The sequence below is a fragment of the Heterodontus francisci genome, chromosome 12 (assembly GCF_036365525.1).
Source record: "Heterodontus francisci isolate sHetFra1 chromosome 12, sHetFra1.hap1, whole genome shotgun sequence".
NCBI lineage: Eukaryota > Metazoa > Chordata > Chondrichthyes > Heterodontiformes > Heterodontidae > Heterodontus > Heterodontus francisci.
In genome coordinates, this window is record NC_090382.1 from 88,670,114 (window position 1) to 88,692,562 (window position 22,449).

The following is a 22,449-nucleotide window of genomic DNA, read 5'->3' on the forward strand; positions in this document are numbered from 1 at the left end:
CCCTCTTTTAAAAGTAAAAACCATGATATCTATATTCATAGGCTCTTCAACTGAGAAATATTTTCTTCCCTATTTTCCACAGGCAGCTACATCTGCTCACTCATGCTCTGTGACACCTAGTACATTACCAGCTCATTCACTTCCACTGGATGCTTATCTTTGGGCTGGTTCCTTTGAGGGAGATAGTGAATGATGGCTCATGTTGTGAAGTGCTGGCGTGACTGCATACAGAGTGACCTGGCTGTTCTTCATCATCCGTTTCTTATTTGGGCACATCCAGAGAAAAAAAAGATAAGCTAGAATAGATTGGTGAAGCGCAGAGTTCTCATGTCACTTTCACAAAGTGTCATGATGTGGTTTGCTGAGAGATAATACAGGGTACAGTGGAATGTGGAGAATGTGAAGCAGAGGTTCAGGATAAATCTGCAGCTCACTCTGACTCACTCTATGCCTCTATCCCCAGAATATTCAGCTCATACTGAGAGGTGATGATAGGTGCAAGCAGCGAGCAATTAGATTCCACTGAGATTTTTAGTAGGAAGATTGTATGTAAAGTTCTGAGTCAAAGATTTTACCCAGGTAAAGGCCAATGTCTTTGGGGCAGTTATGGTCTGCAATTTAAGTATTTTAATATACAGTTTGAAGAGAGGTTACAGCAAACAGCTAACATGTTTGGCACAATTCCATTGTTGAAAGGTGTAGCTGGTTCCTTTCACAATTTCTGTCCTGGTCAGAACACTAAACTTGTTTTCTAGCATTAAGTTGCCATGCATGGGGTGATTGATTGATTGATTGACACTGAATGTCCTGCTATCTCCTTCTGGGTCTATGCCACTTCATGCACAACGATGTTTAACTTCATAAAGAAATGCATCTACATCTTCATTGCTAACCTTGAGAGTTCTGAAACTTCCTGCAGCCCTCACAACTTCACAGACATTCTTCAACTAAACAAACTTTCCATGTGCATCAAACATGATTTTTGAATTGTGCTCCTGCTCAGCTGCTGTGGGTCTATAAATCCTGCAGCAACATGCTATTCCTTGCAACCACCCAACCCCGCCCCTGTTCCCACCAGTTTCCCCCACCCCACAATAATGAGCTCCAAATGAGTGGTATTTATAATGGCATGAGTTTATCTTTCTATTAATTAAACTCCAGAAATCGTGGAAGGATCAGCTTATTTCTCAATGGGACTTCATCAGAACAGCAAATCTAGACTGAAAAGTATTGTGTTAACCCTATTGGCATTTCTGCCTTTGAAGTATTCACTGCAAAATCTTTACAAATTATTGATCTTTGAATGATGATGAAGATGTCTGTGGCTTATTAACCATGCTCTAATTAAAGTATCAAAGGATTTGTTTAAAGTTCTCAGTGGAGTAACAGCTGTTAGACAAATTGCTCTCCAAAGACTGGCTGATCTGTATATGTACAATCCATTAATTATCCAGATTTGTTTCCAAACATTTAATCATCTAGAACCACTACCAGAGGAGGGTTGCTGTACGACATCATTGCTGAATCTTCTCTCCCTTAGTAAACTTATTTAAAGCCATTCAGTGTAGATATTAATTTAAAATTAAATGTTAAGTTACAGTTTAATTTCAGATCTTGAAAGAAGTGACTCTTATTCAAGAATTTGGGAGGATAGTTACAGGCATCTCTCAGTAGTTGGAAGGAGGGGAATGCTGCACCATTTCATTACACTCCAGTGTAATCATCATTAATTTAACAGACAGCATTGTACAACTTTAAATTCCAAATTGACGAAGTAACCTTAAGTTTACTGCAATTGGAAAAAAAGCATCACGATCCGGTAAAGTAGTAAAGGTATGAGTAATATTATAATTGGTGATGCAATGACGTCATTACAGGACCATATTTTTGCTGCAATGTCTTTGGAAACTGTTGATTTTTAAAAAAAAAATTTTAAAAAGCAAACAGAAAGAAAGCACAAAGACATTGCAAAAGCATTACCTGAGCTGCAATTTCTCCTGGGACTTAAAATGGTACAAATGAATTGCGGTTCCATTGCAGACTATTCAGGAACTGAGCCGGCCTGAAAGCCCTCAGTGATGACCCTTTAAGTGCCAATGTTTCTTTGTATGCTAAGTTGTTTTCATGCACTATGGGTAGAATTTCAATGTCGTGGGCACAAAGATGGCCGCAGCGCAGACCAGTGGCCTGCCCAAAGCTGGGCTACATCTAAATATGCTTGGAAAACTGCAACTCACCCAGCTGCAGCATCAAATTCCATCTTAGCTAAGTGCTGGGAGGGGAAAGAACAGCAGGAGGGCAATAATTGTTTGTTCAGTGAGTGTTTAATTGTATTCAGGTGGTTGGCATTAACTGGGGATTCACTTGTGCTTCTGTATATATATATATATATATATATATATATATATATATACATATTGAAGCAGACTGAAACTGTGGTGGTTGGGTTTGGAGGTCCATGTTTATAATGGGTATCTCTGTAAATAAAAGCTTATAAAGTGTGTAAAGGATAGGCTCCAGTTCTGTTCTTTATTGCCTGGCTTTCTGGAATGGAACAGAGGCGAGGGCCAAATATGGCCTTCAGCAGTCCAATAGAGCTGGGAGGAGCAGGCTTGTTCCTCCTGGTTTCATATCAAAATTTGTTTTTAAAATTTGACTTACATTTTTGGTGGCGACCATTTACTACACTGCATCCATGCTAACAAAACTTTAACAGAGCAGGCCCACACCTGCTCTGTTCAGGGCAGCAAATTGCTCAGATGGATCCAAAACCAAATGTTAGGCCCCTTATTAGCCTGTGCAGAGAATCTAATGCCTCTTATAGGCAGATGTTTCTGATGCCTGAAAAATGGTCTGATCCAATATTAGGTCAGATGTTTTTCATGTGCCCTTAGGGTGCAGGACTTTGCTCCTTGAAATTGCCCCTCGTAGCACATGTTTTACACCCATAAAATGGGTGCAGTGATGTTCAGTTTCTAGGCCGATATGACATAGAGTTCTGAAGGGTCTCTGACCTGAAACGTTAACTCTGCTTCCCTCTGCACAGATGCTGCCAGACCTGCTGAATATTTCCAGCATTTCTTGTTTTCATTTCAGATTTCCAGCATCTGCAGCACTTTGCTTTTATATTTTTTTTCTGCCTTTTTCTTCCCCTACCTCCTCCTCAGAAACTATTAATGCCTTACTAGGTAATGGTTCTGTGGGCTTTGGTCAAATTTTTATGCCTCATGTGTGAGGCTGGACAATAAATGTCAGTGGGATTTTTAACTGAAATGGAGGTTCAAAGCCAAGCCTGATCTTGTCCTTATCTGGCTTCGATACTCATGGACCACTAGAAGGAGTCACTGGCTAGTTAGAAGGAATGAAAATCCAGGCTAATATTTTCCTCCTCAAATCAAGTCACTGATGCTAATTGTAGATCTCCTTCAGACTAACTAACTCAGCACCTACTGATAGTTAAACATAGTTAGTGTCATCTAACTAATACTTGGATAAATGTGTTTGAACCTTTAGCCAAGCAACTTCAGCATTTTCTTTTAAAAACACTGTTTTTGTGCACCATGTCATGTTAGTTCAAAAACCGCATCATATTTGTTTTGTTCATTGAGCACTTTGCTGGTTTCCTGCACTCAGTTCAGATAGATTTGTGCACCATGTGCTACTTGGGTTTTATAGACCGTGCAACTTATTGATGATGGAGATAAATGGGTAGATTTTCAACTTGCCACTTGGGTGTAAACTGGCATTGTGGATTGGCTACCTGTTATGGAAAGCTCCTGGTTTTCATTTCCATTGCCCATTCACAACACCAGTTTTACGCCCAAGTAGCAAGTTGAAAATCTACCCCGATGTGTTCACATTGATTTAGTTGATTGTGCCATGTTAAAGAAAAGAAAGAACCTGCCCTTATAAAACATCCTTTACAAGCTCAGGATGTCTCTAAGTGCTTTACAACCAATTAAGTAATTTTAAAGTGCAATTACTGTTGTACTATAGGAAACATGATGGCCAATTTGTGCACAGCAAGCTCCCATAAACAGCAATGTGATAATGAAGAGATAATCTATTTTAGTAATGTTGGTTCAAGTATATATGTTGGTCAGGACACTGGGGAGAACTCCCTTTCCCTTCTTTGAAATTGCACATTGGGATCTTTTACATCCACCTGAAAGGGCAGATGTGGCCTTGGTTTAACATCTCATCTGAAAGATGTCACCTCTGATAGTACAGCTCTAGAATGTCAGCTGAGATTCTGTGCTCAGGTTTCTGGAGTGGGCTTTGGACCCATAACCTTCTGCCTCAGACATGAGATAGTGTTGTATGCCACTCGGTATTGCAGACCTGTATCTCATTAATTTTGTATACTTATGTCATGCTGTATTTTTATACTCCATCACCACTTCAGTTCCATATAAACTTAGGTGACTAGAAGTGTCATATCAGGCAGGTAAACTTTTTTTATACCACTTTTGTGATCCTATTTATAACAGTTGTCTAAATTAATTATTAAATCATTTTACATTTTGATCACAAACAAGAAAATGAGGCTGATCCAATATTTGTTTACTAAGGTATGGAAGACAATTTATGAAACATAGATAGGCCTAATGGCCTACTCCTGCTCCTAATTCGTATATAGCAAGTGAACACGAGATCCTCAGTCAAAACTGTTACAACCAGGTGAGAAAGGGGTCTTGGGTTCCCTCTCAGCCTTCACCTGGTCTTATAGTAACAGGGTTTAATTTTAAACACTCCTTTAGCTCCCCCTTAGTGAATTCTTGTTCACCAACTTTCAATTATAAGGCAAAGAAACTAGCCAAACAGGTTTTCTTAGGTTTAAAGAAAAAGGTTGAACTTTATTAAACTTAAACTCTAATTCGGTTAATGCCTACGGATACGCGACGCACCCACGCTAGCATGCCTGCGTGATACACGCATGCAGATAGAGACAGAAAAGAGCAGAAGAAATAAAGTGGAAAAGTTTGGGGAAATATCTGAAGATGGTTTTGGTTACTGTTCTTTGAACTCGCTGTAAAGTCCTTGATTATAGGTAGATCTTGCTTTTCATTGGGGCCCAGTATTCTTCTTAAACCTTATTCGATGTAGGAGACTTTTCTCTCTTGAAGTTTCTGTGTCCTCAGTGGGTCCAGAGGCTTGTGAGAAAGAGATGGGAGCAGACAGGAGAGGTCTTCTCAATCCAGGAGCAAACAGTTTTTGAGTTCAAACTCTTTGCACAATTCAGAAAAAACTCACGTTGCCAGGCAGGTTAGTCATGTGACTAACTGGTCAGACCATGGCTGTTTATGGATTCTCTTGTCTTAGCCAACCCTGGAAAGTCACTTCTTACACACAATACCTGGTGCTCAAAGTCTATTGTGGGTTAAATTGGAGCAGGGAATAGCCCCTTTGTCCCTCCAAGCACTGTCTATTAGTATGCAAATGTTTTTCCAGTCACAGCTGATCTGTTTAACAAGTCATTTCCTCACTTCAGCAACAGTTTAAAATCAATGTTCATATGAGAAAATTAATATGCCACATTCTTGGCAGGTGGGGGTCCAGCATGACATTCACTATAATTGGAAACACATCTCTGAGAAAATCCAGCAAGGATCAAAATAACTCCTGTTACTGTCTTGAAGTTCCACTGATAGATAAAAAACAGAAAATAATTCATTTGTTTATATTTTGCATGTTCTTATTTTTACATCTTTTCCCTTCTCTGTGCTCCATCATTTGATTGAAATTATTGTGTAGACTGAAATCCTTCTTAAAGCCCCAAATCTTTCATTCCTATCTATGTGGACAGGAACTTTGCTGTCATAAAAGTGGGTAGTAAAAATTGTAACAGTATGATAATCATTTGTGATTCGAACATGCTGTTGTACATATTGGCTGGATTTTTGGGAAAAATAACAGTGAGGCTATCAGTGCTCACCATTATTATGGAGTAACTGGGATGGCAACTTCCAGCATCCACACATATGCAGTAAAATGTAGAATTCAGGAAGTTTCTGTCTGATTTGCCCTGCTCCTCCACAAGCTTTGCTTCACTTATACTTTGTTGAGAGATTCTGTATTAAAGCACATGAAGGGCATGAAATTGTGGTACTTACCCACCATTAAACATGCCAGAAAAAGCTAGGGTTTGCGCATTCAGATGTCAGTGAATATTTAACGGTATGCTAAGTTTTAATTTACTGCCAACAACCTCTCTGGCACTAAAAATCCACAAATGTGGAGACTCATTCCTTCAGATTTTAATTATTCGTGGAGCTTTTTTTAAAATTAAAAATCTCTCTTAATCTCGTCTTTCCTTCCTTATTTCACTTTCTATATATGATTACATTGAATTAAATATTCTAACTTATGCTCAGATTGCATGTCGCAGTAAGGATTCTTCAATCTGGTTGAAGAGACATGCTGTTGTGTGCTCTGCTCACATAGATCCCACATCTCCTGTAGAGGGCTCAGCATTGAAATGGCTTTCGAATTACCTTTAGTTGCCAAACAAAAGCCCATTAAATGTGGACAGCTGTGAATGTAATGAGCCATGAGTGCCGTTCATTCACCGCTAGCCATAAAATGCAGGCCAATGTTGTCATGTATGGAAGACTCATTTACTGCTTTCATTTTTTTGTAGGCGATTACATTGTAATGTCCGTGTACTTCGATCTCAGGAGACGAATGGGCTACTTCACCATTCAGACCTACATCCCTTGCACATTGACTGTTGTTTTATCCTGGGTATCATTTTGGATCAATAAGGATGCAGTACCAGCCAGAACATCATTAGGTAATTAAATGCTTACATTAGTATAACTATTTAGCTTTATGCATATCAAAATAACTATTTTTCTCCCTTCTAATTGCTTTTTAAAAATATACAAGGGGAGAAATTGATTTGCGTAGCGCCGCTTGTCACCACACAGACTTATGTCTATTCCATGAGGGCATGCAGCACCACGGGTCAATACCTGAACAGCCTGTGCAGTGTTATTCAAAGATGTCAATGAAGAACACCACTTAGGCTGTGCAGGCTGTGGCCTACAGCACTGCCTGCCCCCAGGGAATTGACTTAAACCTGCATGGTGCTGCTAGAAAAGGCACAAGGTGAATGAATTTCTCCCCTTCTATTTTTAATAGCTAAGTTAATATTCTTTTAAAAGCCATTTTAACCCAAGCTGTTGTCTCCTGCAATCTATTTGGTCCTATTGGCCTTGTGTTCTCACTGGGTAAAGTACAATGATAGGTGTGAAGTCTATCACATCTTTCCTTTTACAAAATGCTAACATGAAAATAGAAATTCTACATGTTTTGGGTGGTGCGAAGAAGTATGTTTGTGTGGAATAAAAACAGAAAGTTCTGGAAATGCTCAGCAGTTCTGGCAGCACATGTGGAGAGAGAAAGTCTCCATATATGCCGACAGACCTGCTGAGGAATTCCATCACTTTCTGTTTTTATTTCAAATTTCCAGCATCTGCAGTATTTTGCTTTTATGTTTGTGTGGATATGGGTAAATGTTGGGGAATCGACCTATTGACGTGACGCAGTCCTAAGATGGTGGATCTCCCTGAGATCTAGAATTTAATTTGAGATTTCAGTCAAAACTTTAAGATCTAATTTCGTCAGTAGGGGCATCTGAATTTTGAGGTGAAAGTCAGAGATTCCCTCATGACCTTGAAGCCATTCCTTGGCCTTTGCTTCCTTTAGTTCTATGTACAGTGGAATTTATGGAGTGTTTTACAGAGCACAAGAAATTGAGACATGCCTTTCAGTACATCAAACCAATCCTTTCCACAGATCATGTACAATTTGAATTTTATGAAGTAGATGACTGACTATAGAATAGAAAACTCTCAAATTTTTCCATAATCCCAATTGATCAAAAAATACGGAATATCAATTTAACATTAAAATCAAAATGACTAATTTCCTTTTTGTTTATAGCCCATTTGGAACTAGTAGAGACCATCAGCAGTCCTAACTATAAATGAATTCATGACTGAAAGTTTATATATAATGTATAAAAATAATATAGATAGGACCAGACAGTTCCGAACTGTTCCAAAAATTCACTCAACCTCTGAAGATCACCCGTTATTGCAAATTAATAATAATACACAAAGGAAGTGCATTTTTCAGTATTAAATTCTGTAATAAAATTTCATACCCGATCAATTTAACTTGCTGATTTTCTTTGATTCCTGTCAATCAACTATGATCTTCAATCAATCTCATGCTGAAACAAGATATTTCAGCTACTACCTTAAACATGAAATGTCTGGAGTATAAACATGTCAAAAATCATAATTCTAGACAGTATTTCAAGTGTGAGTAGTTTATCTTGTTTTCTTATCATATCCCGTGGAGGTCTTTTGGTCTGATTTTTGCCTATGCTATTTTGTTCCTATGTAAAGAAAAACTTGCATTTATATAACACCTTTTTCACATCCTCAGAACATTCCAAAGCGGTTCACAGCCTATGAATTGTGTTCACCATTATAATGTAGGAAACATGGCAACCAATTTTCACACAGCAAGCTCCAACAAATAGCAATTAAATAAATTACCAGATTATTTGATTTAGGCAGTGGTTGAAGGATAAATGCCAGCCAGGACACCAGGAAAACTCTCCAGTTTTTCTTTCAATAGTGCAGTGTGATATTTTATGACAACCTGAGAGGGCTGATTGGGTTTCAGCTTAGCATCTGAAGGATTGAACATCTGACACTGCTGCACTGAACTACCAGCTTAGATTATGTGCTCTCAAGTTTTTAAAGTGGAACTTGAACCCACAACCTGCCACAGAGCCAAGAGTGCTATGACTGAGCCAAGGCTGAAACTACATACCTTTATTCAACCACAGGGCGACTGTAAACTGACTGACAGTCCCCACAAATTAATCCAGCAGGCCCAGTGCCACTATTCATTGTAGTTATAACAATGACCCTTTTGCCTGCATTCCCTCACTAGATAACAGCTCTGGCTCAGATGGTAGCCAGCTTGTCTTTGAGTCACAAGGTTCTAGGTTCAAGCTCTCTTCCAGGGCTTGAACACAGAATTAAGGCTGGTGCAGTACTGTAGGAGGTGTTGCCTTTTGGGTGAGATGTTAAACTCAGGCCCCCTCTGCCTGCTCATGCAGATATAAAAGATCCCTTGGCACTGTTTGAAGAAGACCAGTGTCCTGGCCAATATTTATCCTTCAACATCACAAAAACAGATTATCTGGTTATTATTACATTGCTGTTTGCGAGAGTTTGCTGTGCACAAATTGGCTGCTGTGTTTCTTACAACAGTGACTACACTTCAAAAGTACTTCATCGGCTGTAAAGCACTTTGAGACATCAGGTGGTCATGAAGAGCACTATATAAATGCAATTCTTTCTTTCTGTTTTTTTAGCTGTGTGGTCAGAGCATCAGAGAAGTACTTCTGTCTTCAACTGTATGCAACTCTCCACAATTTGAAACATAATTCCCAGGACATGAATTTTTTTTAGAAAGCAGTGAGAAAGATGGAAGTCCCTCTGGATCTAATGTTTTCCACTGAACAGAATGAATGTTATACCACACTCAGGAATTTGTTACCATGTGTCGTTGGTCATCTGTGCTCATGGGATGAATGTCAATCCAGTGGGACCAGATGCATATATCCTTAATGTAAGAGCTAAAAGAGAAATATAGGGCTGAATGTTACCGGGTTGGCTGAGGTCCCGCTGCCGGGACCGAAAGCGGGAGAGAACCCCACTTAGGCTGGCAGCGGGACCCGGAGAGGCATCCTCCAGACGGTGGCCAATTAAATGGCCACCGCTGGGGTTGCCATCCCTATTAAGGATGGTAGCCCACTCCTAAGAGCTGCCGGTCCCATCAGAGGACTGGCATCTCAGCAGCCTCAGTAGCGCCACTGCTAGTGGTGGTCATTGCTGGGGCTGCACCTGCAGGATGAGGGTGTGTCGATACTGTGCACCCTCCAAGACAGTTAAGTGGGGTCTGGGGATACTAGAGCCTGCCTGCCAGGCCCCAGTGATTTGGAGGGGGGGGGGGTGGTTGGGGGTGGTGCAGGGAAGGGTATTGGGATGTGTCGCTGAAGACAGGTGGCACTGTTGCTGTGGCCTAGCCATTTCTGCTGGGAGACTCCTCCATGGACCATAGAGTGCCCAAAAAAAGATGGCCCACCCCTCCATCCCAGAGCCCACTAAGAATCTGCCAGGCTTCACTGGATGGTCTCCACATGTGGCAGCGGGCCATCCCGCTGCCTGCAAAATAGCTGCAGAGGCAAGAAGAGGCCCTGAATTGGCCACTTGATTGCTTTAATTGGGCCAACAGGCAGCATGTCTGCCAGCTTTCCCATGTCATTTTGCCAGCCTGCCTACCTCCCATTCCTTCACTAAGATGTTGGTAAAGTTCTGGCCATAGTTTCTGTGATGTACAGGACTCAAGTGCAATACAATTCAGTTATATTCTATGGGATCTATTACAGACAGACTTTCAGCTTTTAAAGTGGAGTCCAAATGGGTAGTTATAGCTCCCTATGCTGGTAATTTTTTGCAGACATTTAGGCTGATCAATTGCCACTTATCACATAGCCAGAAAACAATGAAGTAAACAAAAGTCAATGCTGCCTTTTTGAAAGAACTCATTTGCTAAAAGCAGCAACTTAAAATTTATGTGTCCAATCTTTTCAGAATCAAGCTGTGAATTGACTGCAATAATTAGTAAAATATTTTAGTTTTATTGTTGCAGTATCTAATGACGACATGTGAACTTCATTTTAAAAGTGAACAGTTGTGAGGGAAGAGTCAGGTATTGGATAATATATTTAGCTGCTGAATCAAAAAGAACATGCATCCAGTACAATAAGTATATAATTAATCTTCTTTAGACAGCACTTAATGCAAATCATTTTAAAACAATATTTAACATTATTGAGGACAGCTCATTAATAGAAAAGATTTCATAGATTGATACAGCACAGAAGGACGCTGGTCAATCCATTGTGCTTGTGCCGGCTCTTTCAGAGCTGTCCAATGAATCCCATTGCCCAGCTCTGCCCCCGTAGTCCTGTAATTGTTTTTCCCCCTTTAAGTATTTATCCAATTGCCCTTTGAAAGCTATTATTGAAGCTGATTCCACCACCCTTTCAGGTACTGTATTCCAGATCACATCAACTTGTTGTATTAAAATACCTTCATGTTGCCTCTAGTCCTTTTGTTCATTATCTTAAATGTGTGTTCTCTGGTTACTGACTCTTCTGCCACTAGAAACACTTTCTCCTTATTTACTTCATCAGAACCGTTCATGATTTTGAATGCCTCTATCAAATCTCCTCTTATTCTTTTCTGCTTGAAGGAGAACAACCCCAACATCTCAATTCTCTCCACACAATTGAAGTTCCTTATCCCTGGTACCATGTTGGTAAATCTCTTCTACACCTTCTCTAAGGCCTGGGCATCTTTCCTAAAGTGTGGTCCCCAGCTGAGATACTGCCAGTGTTCTATTAAGGTTTAGCTTAATTTCCTTGCTTTTGCACTCTATGCCTTTATTACTAAAGCTAATGATCCCATATGCATTTTTAATGGCCTTTTCAACTCATCCTGCCAGCTTCAAATATTTGTGTACATGCACTCCCAGCTCTCTGTTCCTGCATTCTTTTTAAAATGTACCATTTAGTTTATATTGCTTCTCCTCATTCTTTCTGTCACAATGCATCACTTCACACTTCTCTGCATTAAATTTAATCTGCCATGTGTCTGCCCATTTCTCCAGTCTATCTATTCTACTGAAGTCTGTTGTGTCTTCCTCATTATTTACTACATTTCTGAATTTTGTGTCATCTACATACTTTGAAATTATGTCCTGTATACCCAAATGCAGGTTATTAATATATCAGAAAGAGCAATAGTCCTAATACCAACCTCTGGAAAACAGCATTGTATACTTCAGTCTGAAAAGCTACAATTCACCACTATGCTCTACTTTCTGTCTGTTAGCCAATTTCATATTCATTCTGCCACTGCCCCTTTCATCTCAAGGGCTTTAATTCTTCTTTCAAGCTATTTATGTGGTAGTTTGTCAAACACCTTTTGAACGTTCATATATACATCTATCGCACTACCCTCATCAACCCATTGCCATTATTTCATCAAAGAACTCAATCAAGTTAAACATGATTTACTTTTAACAAATTTGTGCCTACTTTCATTTATTAGCTCATACTTTTTCAAGTGCCAATTAATTTCATCCTGGATTGTCTCTAAATGTTCCCCACCACTGACATTAGGCTGACTAGCCTGTGGTTGCCAAGTTTACCCCTTGCTCCTTTCTTGAACATTTGCAATCCTCCAGTTCACTCCCATATCTAAGGAGGATTGGAAACCTGATGGCAGAGCCTCTACAATTTTTACCCTCGCTGCCCTCAGTAAGCTAGGATGCATCTCATCTGGACCAGATGATATTTTTTACTTTTAGTATTGCCAACCTTTAAAGTATCTCTTTATTTTTTCAATATTTTTTCTGTTTTCAATATCGCTACTACCTGCTTCTTTACTGCTACATTGGTAGCCTCCTCTAGTGAAGACAAATGCAAAGTGCTCATTTAGTACCTCAGCCATGCCCTTTGCCTCCACAAGAATATCTCCTCATTGGTCCCTATTTGCCCTCACGTTTCCTTTGACTACTCTTGTATTATTTATTTGAGTACCCCTTTTATGTTAGCTTCTAATCTATTTTCATACTCCCTGTTACCCTTCTTATTTTCTTTTTCAGATTATCTCAACCTTATACTTGCCATAAGCCTTTTTCTGTTTCATGTTGATCTCAATATCTAGCTTTTCAGGGAGCTCTACCTTTGGACGCACTTCCTTTCCTCCTTCTGGAAATGTGTCTACTCTGTATCTGAGCTATCTCCTCTTTGAAGACCCCTCATTGTTCATTTGCTCCTTTGCCTAAAACAATTCCAATCCACCTGGGCCAGATCCCTTTTTAACTCACTGAAACTAGCCCTCTTCTAGTTGAATGTTTTTACAATTGATTGCCCTTTGTCTTTTTTGCATAACTATTTTAGCCTGACAATATATTATGATCACTGTTCTCTAAATGTTCCTCCACTGAAGCATAGTCCAGTTGCCCCACTTCATCCCCCAGAACTATTTACACCACTGCTTCCTTCCTCATTGGCTGGAAATCCACTGATCAAGAATGTTCTCTTGTACACATTTCAAAAGTTCCACCTCTGTTTTCCTTCTACATTGTGCTATGCCAATTGATATTATGGTAATTGAAGACTCCCATTAGCACTACTCTATGGTTCTTGCATTTGTTTGAAAATTTGCTCCTGTCTCTCCTTCTCATTATTTGGTGGCCTATAGCAAACACCCAGTAGTATAATAGCTCCTCTATTGTTTCTTAATTCTAACCAAATAGATTCTGTCTTTGACCCAACTACATTATCCCTTTCCAATGCTATACTAGTTTCTTTGATCAATATGTCTACCCCTTCCATTGTTTCCTTCCATATCTTTCCTGAATATTTTGCAGCCAGAAATATTAAGTGGCCAATCCTCCCCTTCTTTAAGCCAGGTGTCTATTTTTGCCACTATTTCATAATCCCAGGTAGTGACTTGTCCCTGCAGCTTACTAACGTATTTACCAGACTACATGCATTTATTTACCCCAAACCCATATTAGATTGCTCGCATTTGCCTGCTATCCGATCCCTCCTATTTCTGAACTAGTCTTTATGATAGTGCTATTCATGTCTCTCAGTCCCCTGTTCACCTTTTCCTCCTTTAAAATATTTCATTTTGGTACCCACCCTGCAAAGTAGGTTAAACCCTCCTCGATAGCATGAGTTAACCTTCCCCTGAGTATATTGGTCCTAGTTCTGTTGAGATGCAACCTGCCCATCTTGAGCAGGTCCCTCCTGCTCCAGAACTGGTCCCAAAGTCCTAGGAATCTGAAGCCCCTGCTCTTGTACCAAGTCCCCATTTGCTATACTATTGGTTATACTGTCAAAACATTTTTTTTAAAACAATAAATTACCAAATATATGAGAGCATGAAGTAGAGGGCTCAGGTTCAAACCCTGCCAATCTGCTCATTTCCCATTTTCAACCTTGCTTCAGCTAAGAGCAATCCTGTAGCAACATAGATTGGAAATTTTAAGATGTGGGACATCAAGGGCTCAAAGCCACACTCAATGGCGGAAGAAACTGGCTAACCCCCTGAAAATGGGCGTGGGGATTGGAGGACACGATTAACCGATGCCTGTTCATTGCATAGCAGGGAGCAGGTTAAATTAATGCCACCTGGTCTTTTACATCACTTCTATGTGCAGCCAGCGCTCCAGTTCATTGGCAGCGCATATCACAAGTGGCTACTGCTACTGAAAAGCAATCTGCATCACTTAAAGGGGAGGTTCATTGTGGCTGTAAGAATTGCTGGGAGTTTTTTTCAATAGGAAATCTGGGCTGAACAATGGATGAACATATGAGAGACTGAGCACCAAGATTTTCAGACAATACATTCAATGTCTTGGTGGAGAGGTGGAAAGAAAGAGAAAGGTCCTGTATCTGCAACGGGACAGGAGGCCCCTCAGACATATGCTGAGGAAGTATGGGAACAAATAGTTGCTATCAATGTTGCTCCAAGAATCTGGATGCAGTGCATGAAGATGTTTTACGATTTTGCATGAGTTGTCAAGGTGAGTGAGTTCATCTTCAAATCACATCCTACCAACTGCATCAGTAGCCTCATCCACTGCTCAATTCACTGCACCTCCCTTCACCCATCTACCAACATTCTCTTTCAATCAGTACTCAACCCTAAAATTAATATGCTTTATCTCACCCTCGCACACTTAGCACTGTTGCAAGCCTTGCACACAAAACTCACAACTTGCACACGCTGGCAGCTATTCAGCCATATTGCAGGATACTCAATTCCCTTTTTCTTGCAGGAGAAGGTGGCACATGACAGGAGGCAACAGCAAAGAACTGGAGGAGGACAAGCGTGCCTGCACGTTTGACCCCCATGGAGGAGACAGTGCTAGCCTTCATGGGAAGTGGCATCGCTGAGAGCATGGCCGTTGCTGAGGGCATGGCCACTGGCGGTGCTAGAAGGATCAATGATGAGGGTCTCTGCATACCGAATCCTCCTTCTCTCATTCCATTTCTCCCTTTTCCCGCAATCTCTTCTGACTCAAAAACTGCAGGTGGTGTACGTACACACTTCTTTATTTCTCCTCTCCCTTTACCACAAACCAACTCTTGTTCCTTTCAGATACCCCAAAAATGGAGCCTTCCCAGTCAGTAGAGGAAGAAGATAGTGAAAATGAGGAGACACCATCCCTTGATCTTACACTCACAGCAACCAGCTTAGACACTGACACTGTGCGTAGTTTAGAAGGGAGGATAGAGGAAGATCTGCACTTGGTGAGACACTCAGACATGTGCACAGGTGCCAGGGTCGGCAGAAAGAATAGCTTGCCGGAGGGTGAGGTCACAAAATAGTTCTGCCTCAGAGGAGTCAGATGAGGTCTTGGATGCACCAGGCTACAGAAGAAGGGTCACTGACCCGAAACGTTAACTCTGCTTCTCTTTCCACAGATGCTGCCAGACCTGCTGAGTGAATCCAGCATTTCTTGTTTTTGTTTCAGATTTCCAGCATCCGCAGTATTTTGCTTTTATTATTACAGAAGAAGGCTGATGGGTGGGTGTAATTAACAGCTTCCATCAAAGGTTTGAAGCTGCAGTGATAGTCGAAGCTCTGACTGCTGACTTTCAAACTTAAACTGCTGTCATCTGGTTGTGGATATCACCGTTCAAAGGGGTTTCCAGAACACCACAGCAGTCCATCAATCTATTTTTCAACAGATCTGTAGGATTGCTGAGGCATTACCCTAAGAGAGTGACAGTGGCTCCACGGAGCACAAAGCTGCTGACCTGTCTCAGAATGACAGATCCCTGCCACTTCATCATTGCCCCTGCTGTTGCCTGTCAGTCAGTCAGCCAGCCCAGACTACTGAAATGCTGCAGTCTGAAGCCAGCCTTCTAGGCCCAGAACTGCTAAGGTCGCCCTCGAAGGCCATCTGCAGTCTCCTCAATTGGAGGTCAGCAGCCTTCACCTGGTAGGAGCACTAGGAGCAGCAAAGGCACAGGGAAGACGGGTACTTTGGGAATGCACAAGGGTGATATGTTTATTTATTTTTGTATGCATTATGTCATGATTGAATTTATAAATTTGGATTTGACTCTATTTTCTGCTGGTTTTTATTTTTATGTTGTGGGAAAAAGAGGACAATGTGATGGTCAGTGATAGAGGAAAGGTAAAGAGTGTGGGACTGCTGGTGAATGGAGAGGTATGGTTGAAGCTATATGATCCAACAGAACTGGAGCAGAAAGGAGCTGTCGACGTTGTAGCCTCCCTTCCTCTTCATGTTCCTCCACTTCATGTGGCATTTTCTACTCCTCTACGTCCTCCTCTAACTCCTCATACTTCTGCTCCTCAGCTTCTCACCTGATAAGTGATGGCAAGGGCTATTCTCTCATAATTTCTAAGTTGTGCAGCATGCAGGATACTACCACAAATCTTGATACTTGCTAAGCTGAATACTGGAGGGCTCCTCCAGAGCAGTCCAGGCACCAAAAGCATTGCGTGAGGATGCCGATGGTGTGCTCTATAAAGTTCCTTGTAGCAGCATGACTCTTATTGTATGCCTGCTGTGTACGGGTGCATGGGTTCTGGACCGGAGTCGTGAGCCATGACATGAGCGGATCAACCTTGCTGTCCTGTAGCCAGTCATGAAAGGTCACAGATCTGAAACGTTAACTCTGTTTCTTTCTCCACAGATGCTGCCAGACCTGCTGTGTATTTTCAGCACTTTCTGTTTTTATTTCTTTGACTTGCCGTAGTGGGTCAAATACAGATAGCACAGAGGACTGCCACAGAATGAAGGAATCATGACTGCTGCCAGGATAATGGGTATTCAACTGCATGATATGCTGCCTGTTCTCACACACCAGTGGCACATTGAGGGGATGGAATTGTGTCAGTTCATGAAAATGGCTAAGTTCACATGAGGCACTCACAAGGCAATATGCGTGTATTCAATGGCACCCTGCACCATGGAGAAGCCTGCAATCCACGTAAACCCTTGTGCTTTCTCCGCCTGCTTGTCTCTGGCAGGAGGGAATGAGATGAAGTTGTCTCTTTTGGCAAAATTTCCCCAGCCCCATGGTGGTGGGCTTGGAAGTGGGAGTCGGAAAAGTAACGGGGGGAGTGCCGGTGATGTTTCCCAGGGGTGGGCAAGGTTGTGGAGGTGGCCAACCAATTTACATAATTAAAGCACCAATTGGGGATGATCTTCTGGCCTTGCCAGCATTTTTCCAGTGGTTGGGTGGCACCCCGCCATGTGGGGAGACCGCCAGCTTAATGGAAGCTGCCCCCCACCCTGCCCCAGCAGCAGGCAGGGGCCATTAGAGTTGAGGCTCCATCCCCCAAAGAAGGGGCTGAGGGCCTCAAAGGCCACCCCTGTGGCCCCAATAATCCAAGTGGAGGGGTTTCCTCCCCACTCTGAAGGGTCTACTGCCTTTCCTCTCAAATAATTATTTATTATTGCACCTCTGAAGGCATCTCCATTTTGAGGAACCTTCATTGTCCATGACCTGCCACAGCAGCGCCCACCTCTCCCAGTGGGGCTGCCGAGGCTCTAGAGTTGCTGGCCCTCTGATTGGGTCAGCAGCATTGGGAGCTCGTCCGCCATCCTTAATAGAACAGCAAGCATGGAAGTGACCAATTAGGAGACTGCCTCCAGGAAAATAGCTCCATCGTTCTGGCTCCCGGCAGGTGTGGGCTTGGGACCCCCATTGATCCTGACATCGGGATCCCAAAGCCAGTCCTTTGTGTATAGCGAACCTCAGTGACCTCCCTTATGCAACAAAGTACTGCCAACCGCCAGATGCTGCTAATATCTCCAGCAGCAGCAGCAGCCTGGAAGTAGTCATACACATAACAGTTGAGAGCCACAGTCACCTTGACTACCACAGGCAATGCTGTCCATGCCCTGCTTTGAGGTTGCAGCTGTGGCTGCAGCAGTTGGTAGATTTCAATCACAACCTATTCTGTAAAACGAAGACATCTCAAGCATTGGTCCTTGCTGAATTTGAGGTAAGAGAATTGCTCCCTAATCACCCCCGATGGCTTCCTGCTGGGAGCCCTTCTCCCGCTCCTCCCCTTCCATCGTCTAGCAGCTGTGTCGCCTCTCTTCATTCTCCCAGTCATGCTCAGTTTCAAGAAGAAGCCCTACAAGACCATCCAAGTCTAGAAGCAACTTGTTGCAGCACAAACTTTTAAACCAACAGAAAAGTACTTTACCATTAACCAGACACCATGCCCCACAAACTATTCAAATGTTCGCCAAGTATAGGAACATTCTTTAAATGTGTGCAATTGCACCAGCAGCCAGAAGAAATAATCCAGCAACTAACCTGTAAGTAGTTCATGATCCCTTTAAATAGCACTGGTTTAGCAGGGAGGCAGTGATGGGTGTTGGTGGGGGGGGGGGGGGGGGTTCCTTCCTGCCGCTTGACATCATACTCAGGTGTGTGAGGTTAAGACAGGGAAAGGCTGGAGCGTGGCTTTCGAAAATAGCAATACTGGCATCAAATCAGCATTGCGCACCGATGGACTTTATAATCGGCCTGCCCGACATGTTTCTGGAGGTCATTAAGTTTCCATGTGAAAACCCCTTGATGAAGGTGGCAACTGACGCACTTCCCAACTGAAATGTGTACCATTTTTGAGTGCTAGGAGAGCAAATAGCACCTAAAAAAGGATGCGGCAGAGCCCAATTTCTTCCTCATTTGCCTTAAGTAAGACAGTTGGCTTTTTTTGATTATTACATGTGTCACATCTGACCAGCATCTGCTTTTAGAGTGCCTCATTTTATGATGGCCTGGATTTTGCATTTGTGATCATGTGAAACTGTCAGCGTTCACCATCATTACAAGTGTGGAATTGACAGCAACTTCTGGCATCCGCATGTGTGCAGTTGAATGCAATAATCCAGAAGTTGCTGTCAGTGATTCTCTGTTTCTCCACAGGATGTGCTGTTGAAGTCCCCACAGATGGAAATCAATACAAAATTACTGAACTGATGAGAACTTCTCATTTCAACTGTAATATCACTGTTAAAACCCCTGAAAAGTTATGTCTTATTAATGAGGTGTAACTGGCTTTTTAATGGCATACTTAGTCATAACTATTGCTGAAGAACCTCTTTGGTCCTGGTAAACTAATTTTATATTTGTGTACTGTCAAATTTTTCCATTATGGTAAAAATTCCATAGTTTTCTAATAAAATGATTTTTTAAAGTTTGTTTGCAATATTTCAAATGCGTATGTATCAATCTTTATTTCTCTCTCTGTAAAATTTATAAAAGGTGAAGGATAATCAGTGCATTTTACTTCTTGGTTTGATGTCTGTGAGAATTCTTCAATATGATTGGTTGCTTACCCTGCTTGCTGACATCACTTTTGCTTGGTGTCAGATTCAAATGAATGCCAGGAAAGGTAAAATCCACACCACAGGGGTCACTAAATCTTTGTGGGCCGCTTTCTTCAAGGTCAGCAATGAGAGTCATTTCTTTGCTATTAACCGCAAAATCCAGGCCAATATATTTTCCGGAGGGACCATTTTCTTACACAATAACAGCAGTGTATTAATTTTTCATGAGATTAAAATTATTTGCTCAATGACATCTCTTTCTTTAAAAAAAAAAGTTGGGGTAGATTTAAGTTCAATAAAATTCTATTACTAAAGTTGAGAATCAATGTAATGTTAACGCAACGGTCAAAGGCATTAACGCATGAATCCTTTCATTATCTATTTCTCTAAAGTGAGTTACAGTTTCAAATAATGAATAAGGGAGTTTGATCACATATCTTTGTTCATGATCTTATTTTCATTGCAGGTATCACAACCGTCCTAACTATGACCACACTGAGCACAATCGCTCGCAAATCCCTCCCCAAGGTTTCCTATGTGACTGCTATGGACCTCTTTGTGTCTGTTTGCTTTATCTTTGTGTTTGCTGCACTGATTGAATATGGGACCTTGCACTATTTTGTCAGCAACAGAAAGCCCAGTAAAGACAAAGACAAGAAGAAGAAGAATCGAGTAGGTGCCCTTATCATAATAACATTCTTAGACACAATTATTGATGTTTGTATTTTGTGATTTAAAAAAAAAATAGGTGTTGGGCATAGAAACATTTCTTTAATAGTTTTGTCATGGCTTTTTGCTGTAGCACTGGTTCCTTCAAAGATTGCAATTGTAATACTGCTCTCTTTTAAAGAAATATGGGTAGATGTGCATGAGTATGTGATTGTAAATTGACAAATAGCATACATTTCGAAGGGATATTTCCTTTGGACACAAATATGGCACATTTTGGCCTTCATGAGCCTTTCTTCTTCCATTTAGAATAAAGATACAGTTGAGGTTCTGAGGTATATTAGTGATCTAACCCTGTGTCACATGAAAAAATGCAAAGTATGCATTGTTGAAATTTGCTGAGATCATATTTCTTTTCTGCTTCATGCTCACATATCTATCAATCCTTCTGCTAGACCTTAACCAGTTTTTACAATCTTTGACGTGAGAATTAACCAATGTACCTGTTGGCTGATCATTGTAATGGTGTGTTAAACATACCATCATACTTTTCAATTAATGTATTCTAAATAACTTTTATAAGTTTATTAATTATAAACAAGAATAAAAAAAAGGGAGAATTACTTATGCACCATATAAATAATAAGATGCAATTTAAGGAACTGTCCTTCTCAAAACCTGGCCTTCAATTCCAAACGCCCTCTAATGTAGTCCATCAATGAACATGCCAGGTTAATCAGCTTGGATTTCTGTTGCCTGTTCTACGATAAGTTTCTTATGACTTGTTGATTCTTTAAGTTGAGTCTGAATTGTGCTCGTGAAATGTCCATTTAAGCTTTCATTAAATATTTTTATTCTGTTTTGTTTTCTAAAAAAAAAGCTTCTTCGGATGTTTTCGTCAAAGGTACATTATATTTATTTTTACAATAAAAATAAATGTATTTAATTTTAGCATGTATGTTTATTTCTATAACAATGTTTATTGTTTGAATGTATGGGCTGGATTCAATGAGCACGCTGCCGATCTTATTTAAATAGCCAGGGCGGGCCCGCACCCCCTCACCGCATCATGTGGAGGGTGTGGGCTGTCCATCCCCAGCAATGGCGTCAACTGCCTATGTGCAACCCTGCTGGGATATTTACATTTTTAAAGAGATATCCCCCCCAGAATTACATAAATAAAGTTCCAACACTCCCTTTCCCAACCCCCAATTATAATGACATTAACTATTTGCCTTTTCCTCCCCCAAAACACTTAACTTTAACATCTGACCACCTCCGACCCCCCAACCCCCACAAACTGCACAAAGTTTAAAGTACAACCCTTCCCACCATCCCCTACACCTATGACATTTATTTGACCCTGTTTTCACCCCACCACCCCATACCTCACTGATAAACTTATCTCCTCCCCCTCCCCACCAGTGTCGGGGATCACCCCGGACAGGGATTTTTGGTGCGGGAGAGCCGGCTGCCGCGCCGAAAATGGCGGTGGGCCCTCAAGATCGTGGGTGAGTATATTTAAATTAATTAAATTTATTGATTTAAATATTCAAATTGGGGTCCCATCACCCAATGGTGGGGGGGAGCTGCCATGGAGTCTTGCCACCGCTGGGAGGATCGGGCCGGGCCCTGTGCATTGAGGTCTGTGGCGGGCATCATCCGGAGCCATCTTCGGGCCCCCCCACCATGGATCACTATGTCGATGGCTGCTTAAAATCCAGCCCTATGTCTTTTTACCAGAGATGTGCTCTATTTATGTCAAAGTAATAATAAATGAGTCGATGTTGTTAATATCACAAGAAAAATGCGCCTTCCCCTTTTGAGGTGGCGTTCAATATTATTTGAGGTTATTTGATTAGTGTTACTTCTTTCTCTTACTGATGTTTCCCTATACTATGCACCTTTAGTAGCTTATAGAACAGGGAGACTGCCCAAACCTGCTATTACCCATTCAGTATATTCACAAACCCAAGTACAGCTTTCTGAACATTGAAGATGTCACATAAATGCAACCTCTATAATCTTCTCCTCTATAATCCTGCATGTGTTTTTCCTATCTCTCTGTGTGTATCTTTGTGATTCCTTGTCTATCACTGCAGCTGAACATCCTTTTCTGTCTCTTTACCACTTTCTCTTCCTCTCCCTGTGTGAATATTTCTTGTGGTCATTGCAAACCAATGCCACAAAGTCTTACTTAATGGTTGCCATTTTGAATAGTGGGTAGGACTTTTGACCCATCAGTTAAAACCACATCGGAGTTTGAATGACATCATCAGA

At 41.3% G+C, this 22,449-nt stretch overlaps 1 protein-coding gene across 2 annotated transcripts in view; it reads left to right on the top strand.

Moving 5' to 3' along the window:
- The window catches only part of LOC137375645 (gamma-aminobutyric acid receptor subunit gamma-2), a 183,055-nt gene that overhangs the window by 140,315 nt on the left and 20,291 nt on the right, over positions 1-22,449 (top strand). The window contains exons 7-9 of one of the 2 annotated variants that reach the window (XM_068043028.1): positions 6,641-6,793; positions 19,967-20,172; positions 21,050-21,073. In XM_068043028.1, coding sequence (XP_067899129.1) covers positions 6,641-6,793; positions 19,967-20,172; positions 21,050-21,073 — 383 coding nt within the window. The remainder of the gene's footprint in view (positions 1-6,640; positions 6,794-19,966; positions 20,173-21,049; positions 21,074-22,449) is intronic. The other variant, XM_068043029.1, reaches the window with a different exon arrangement.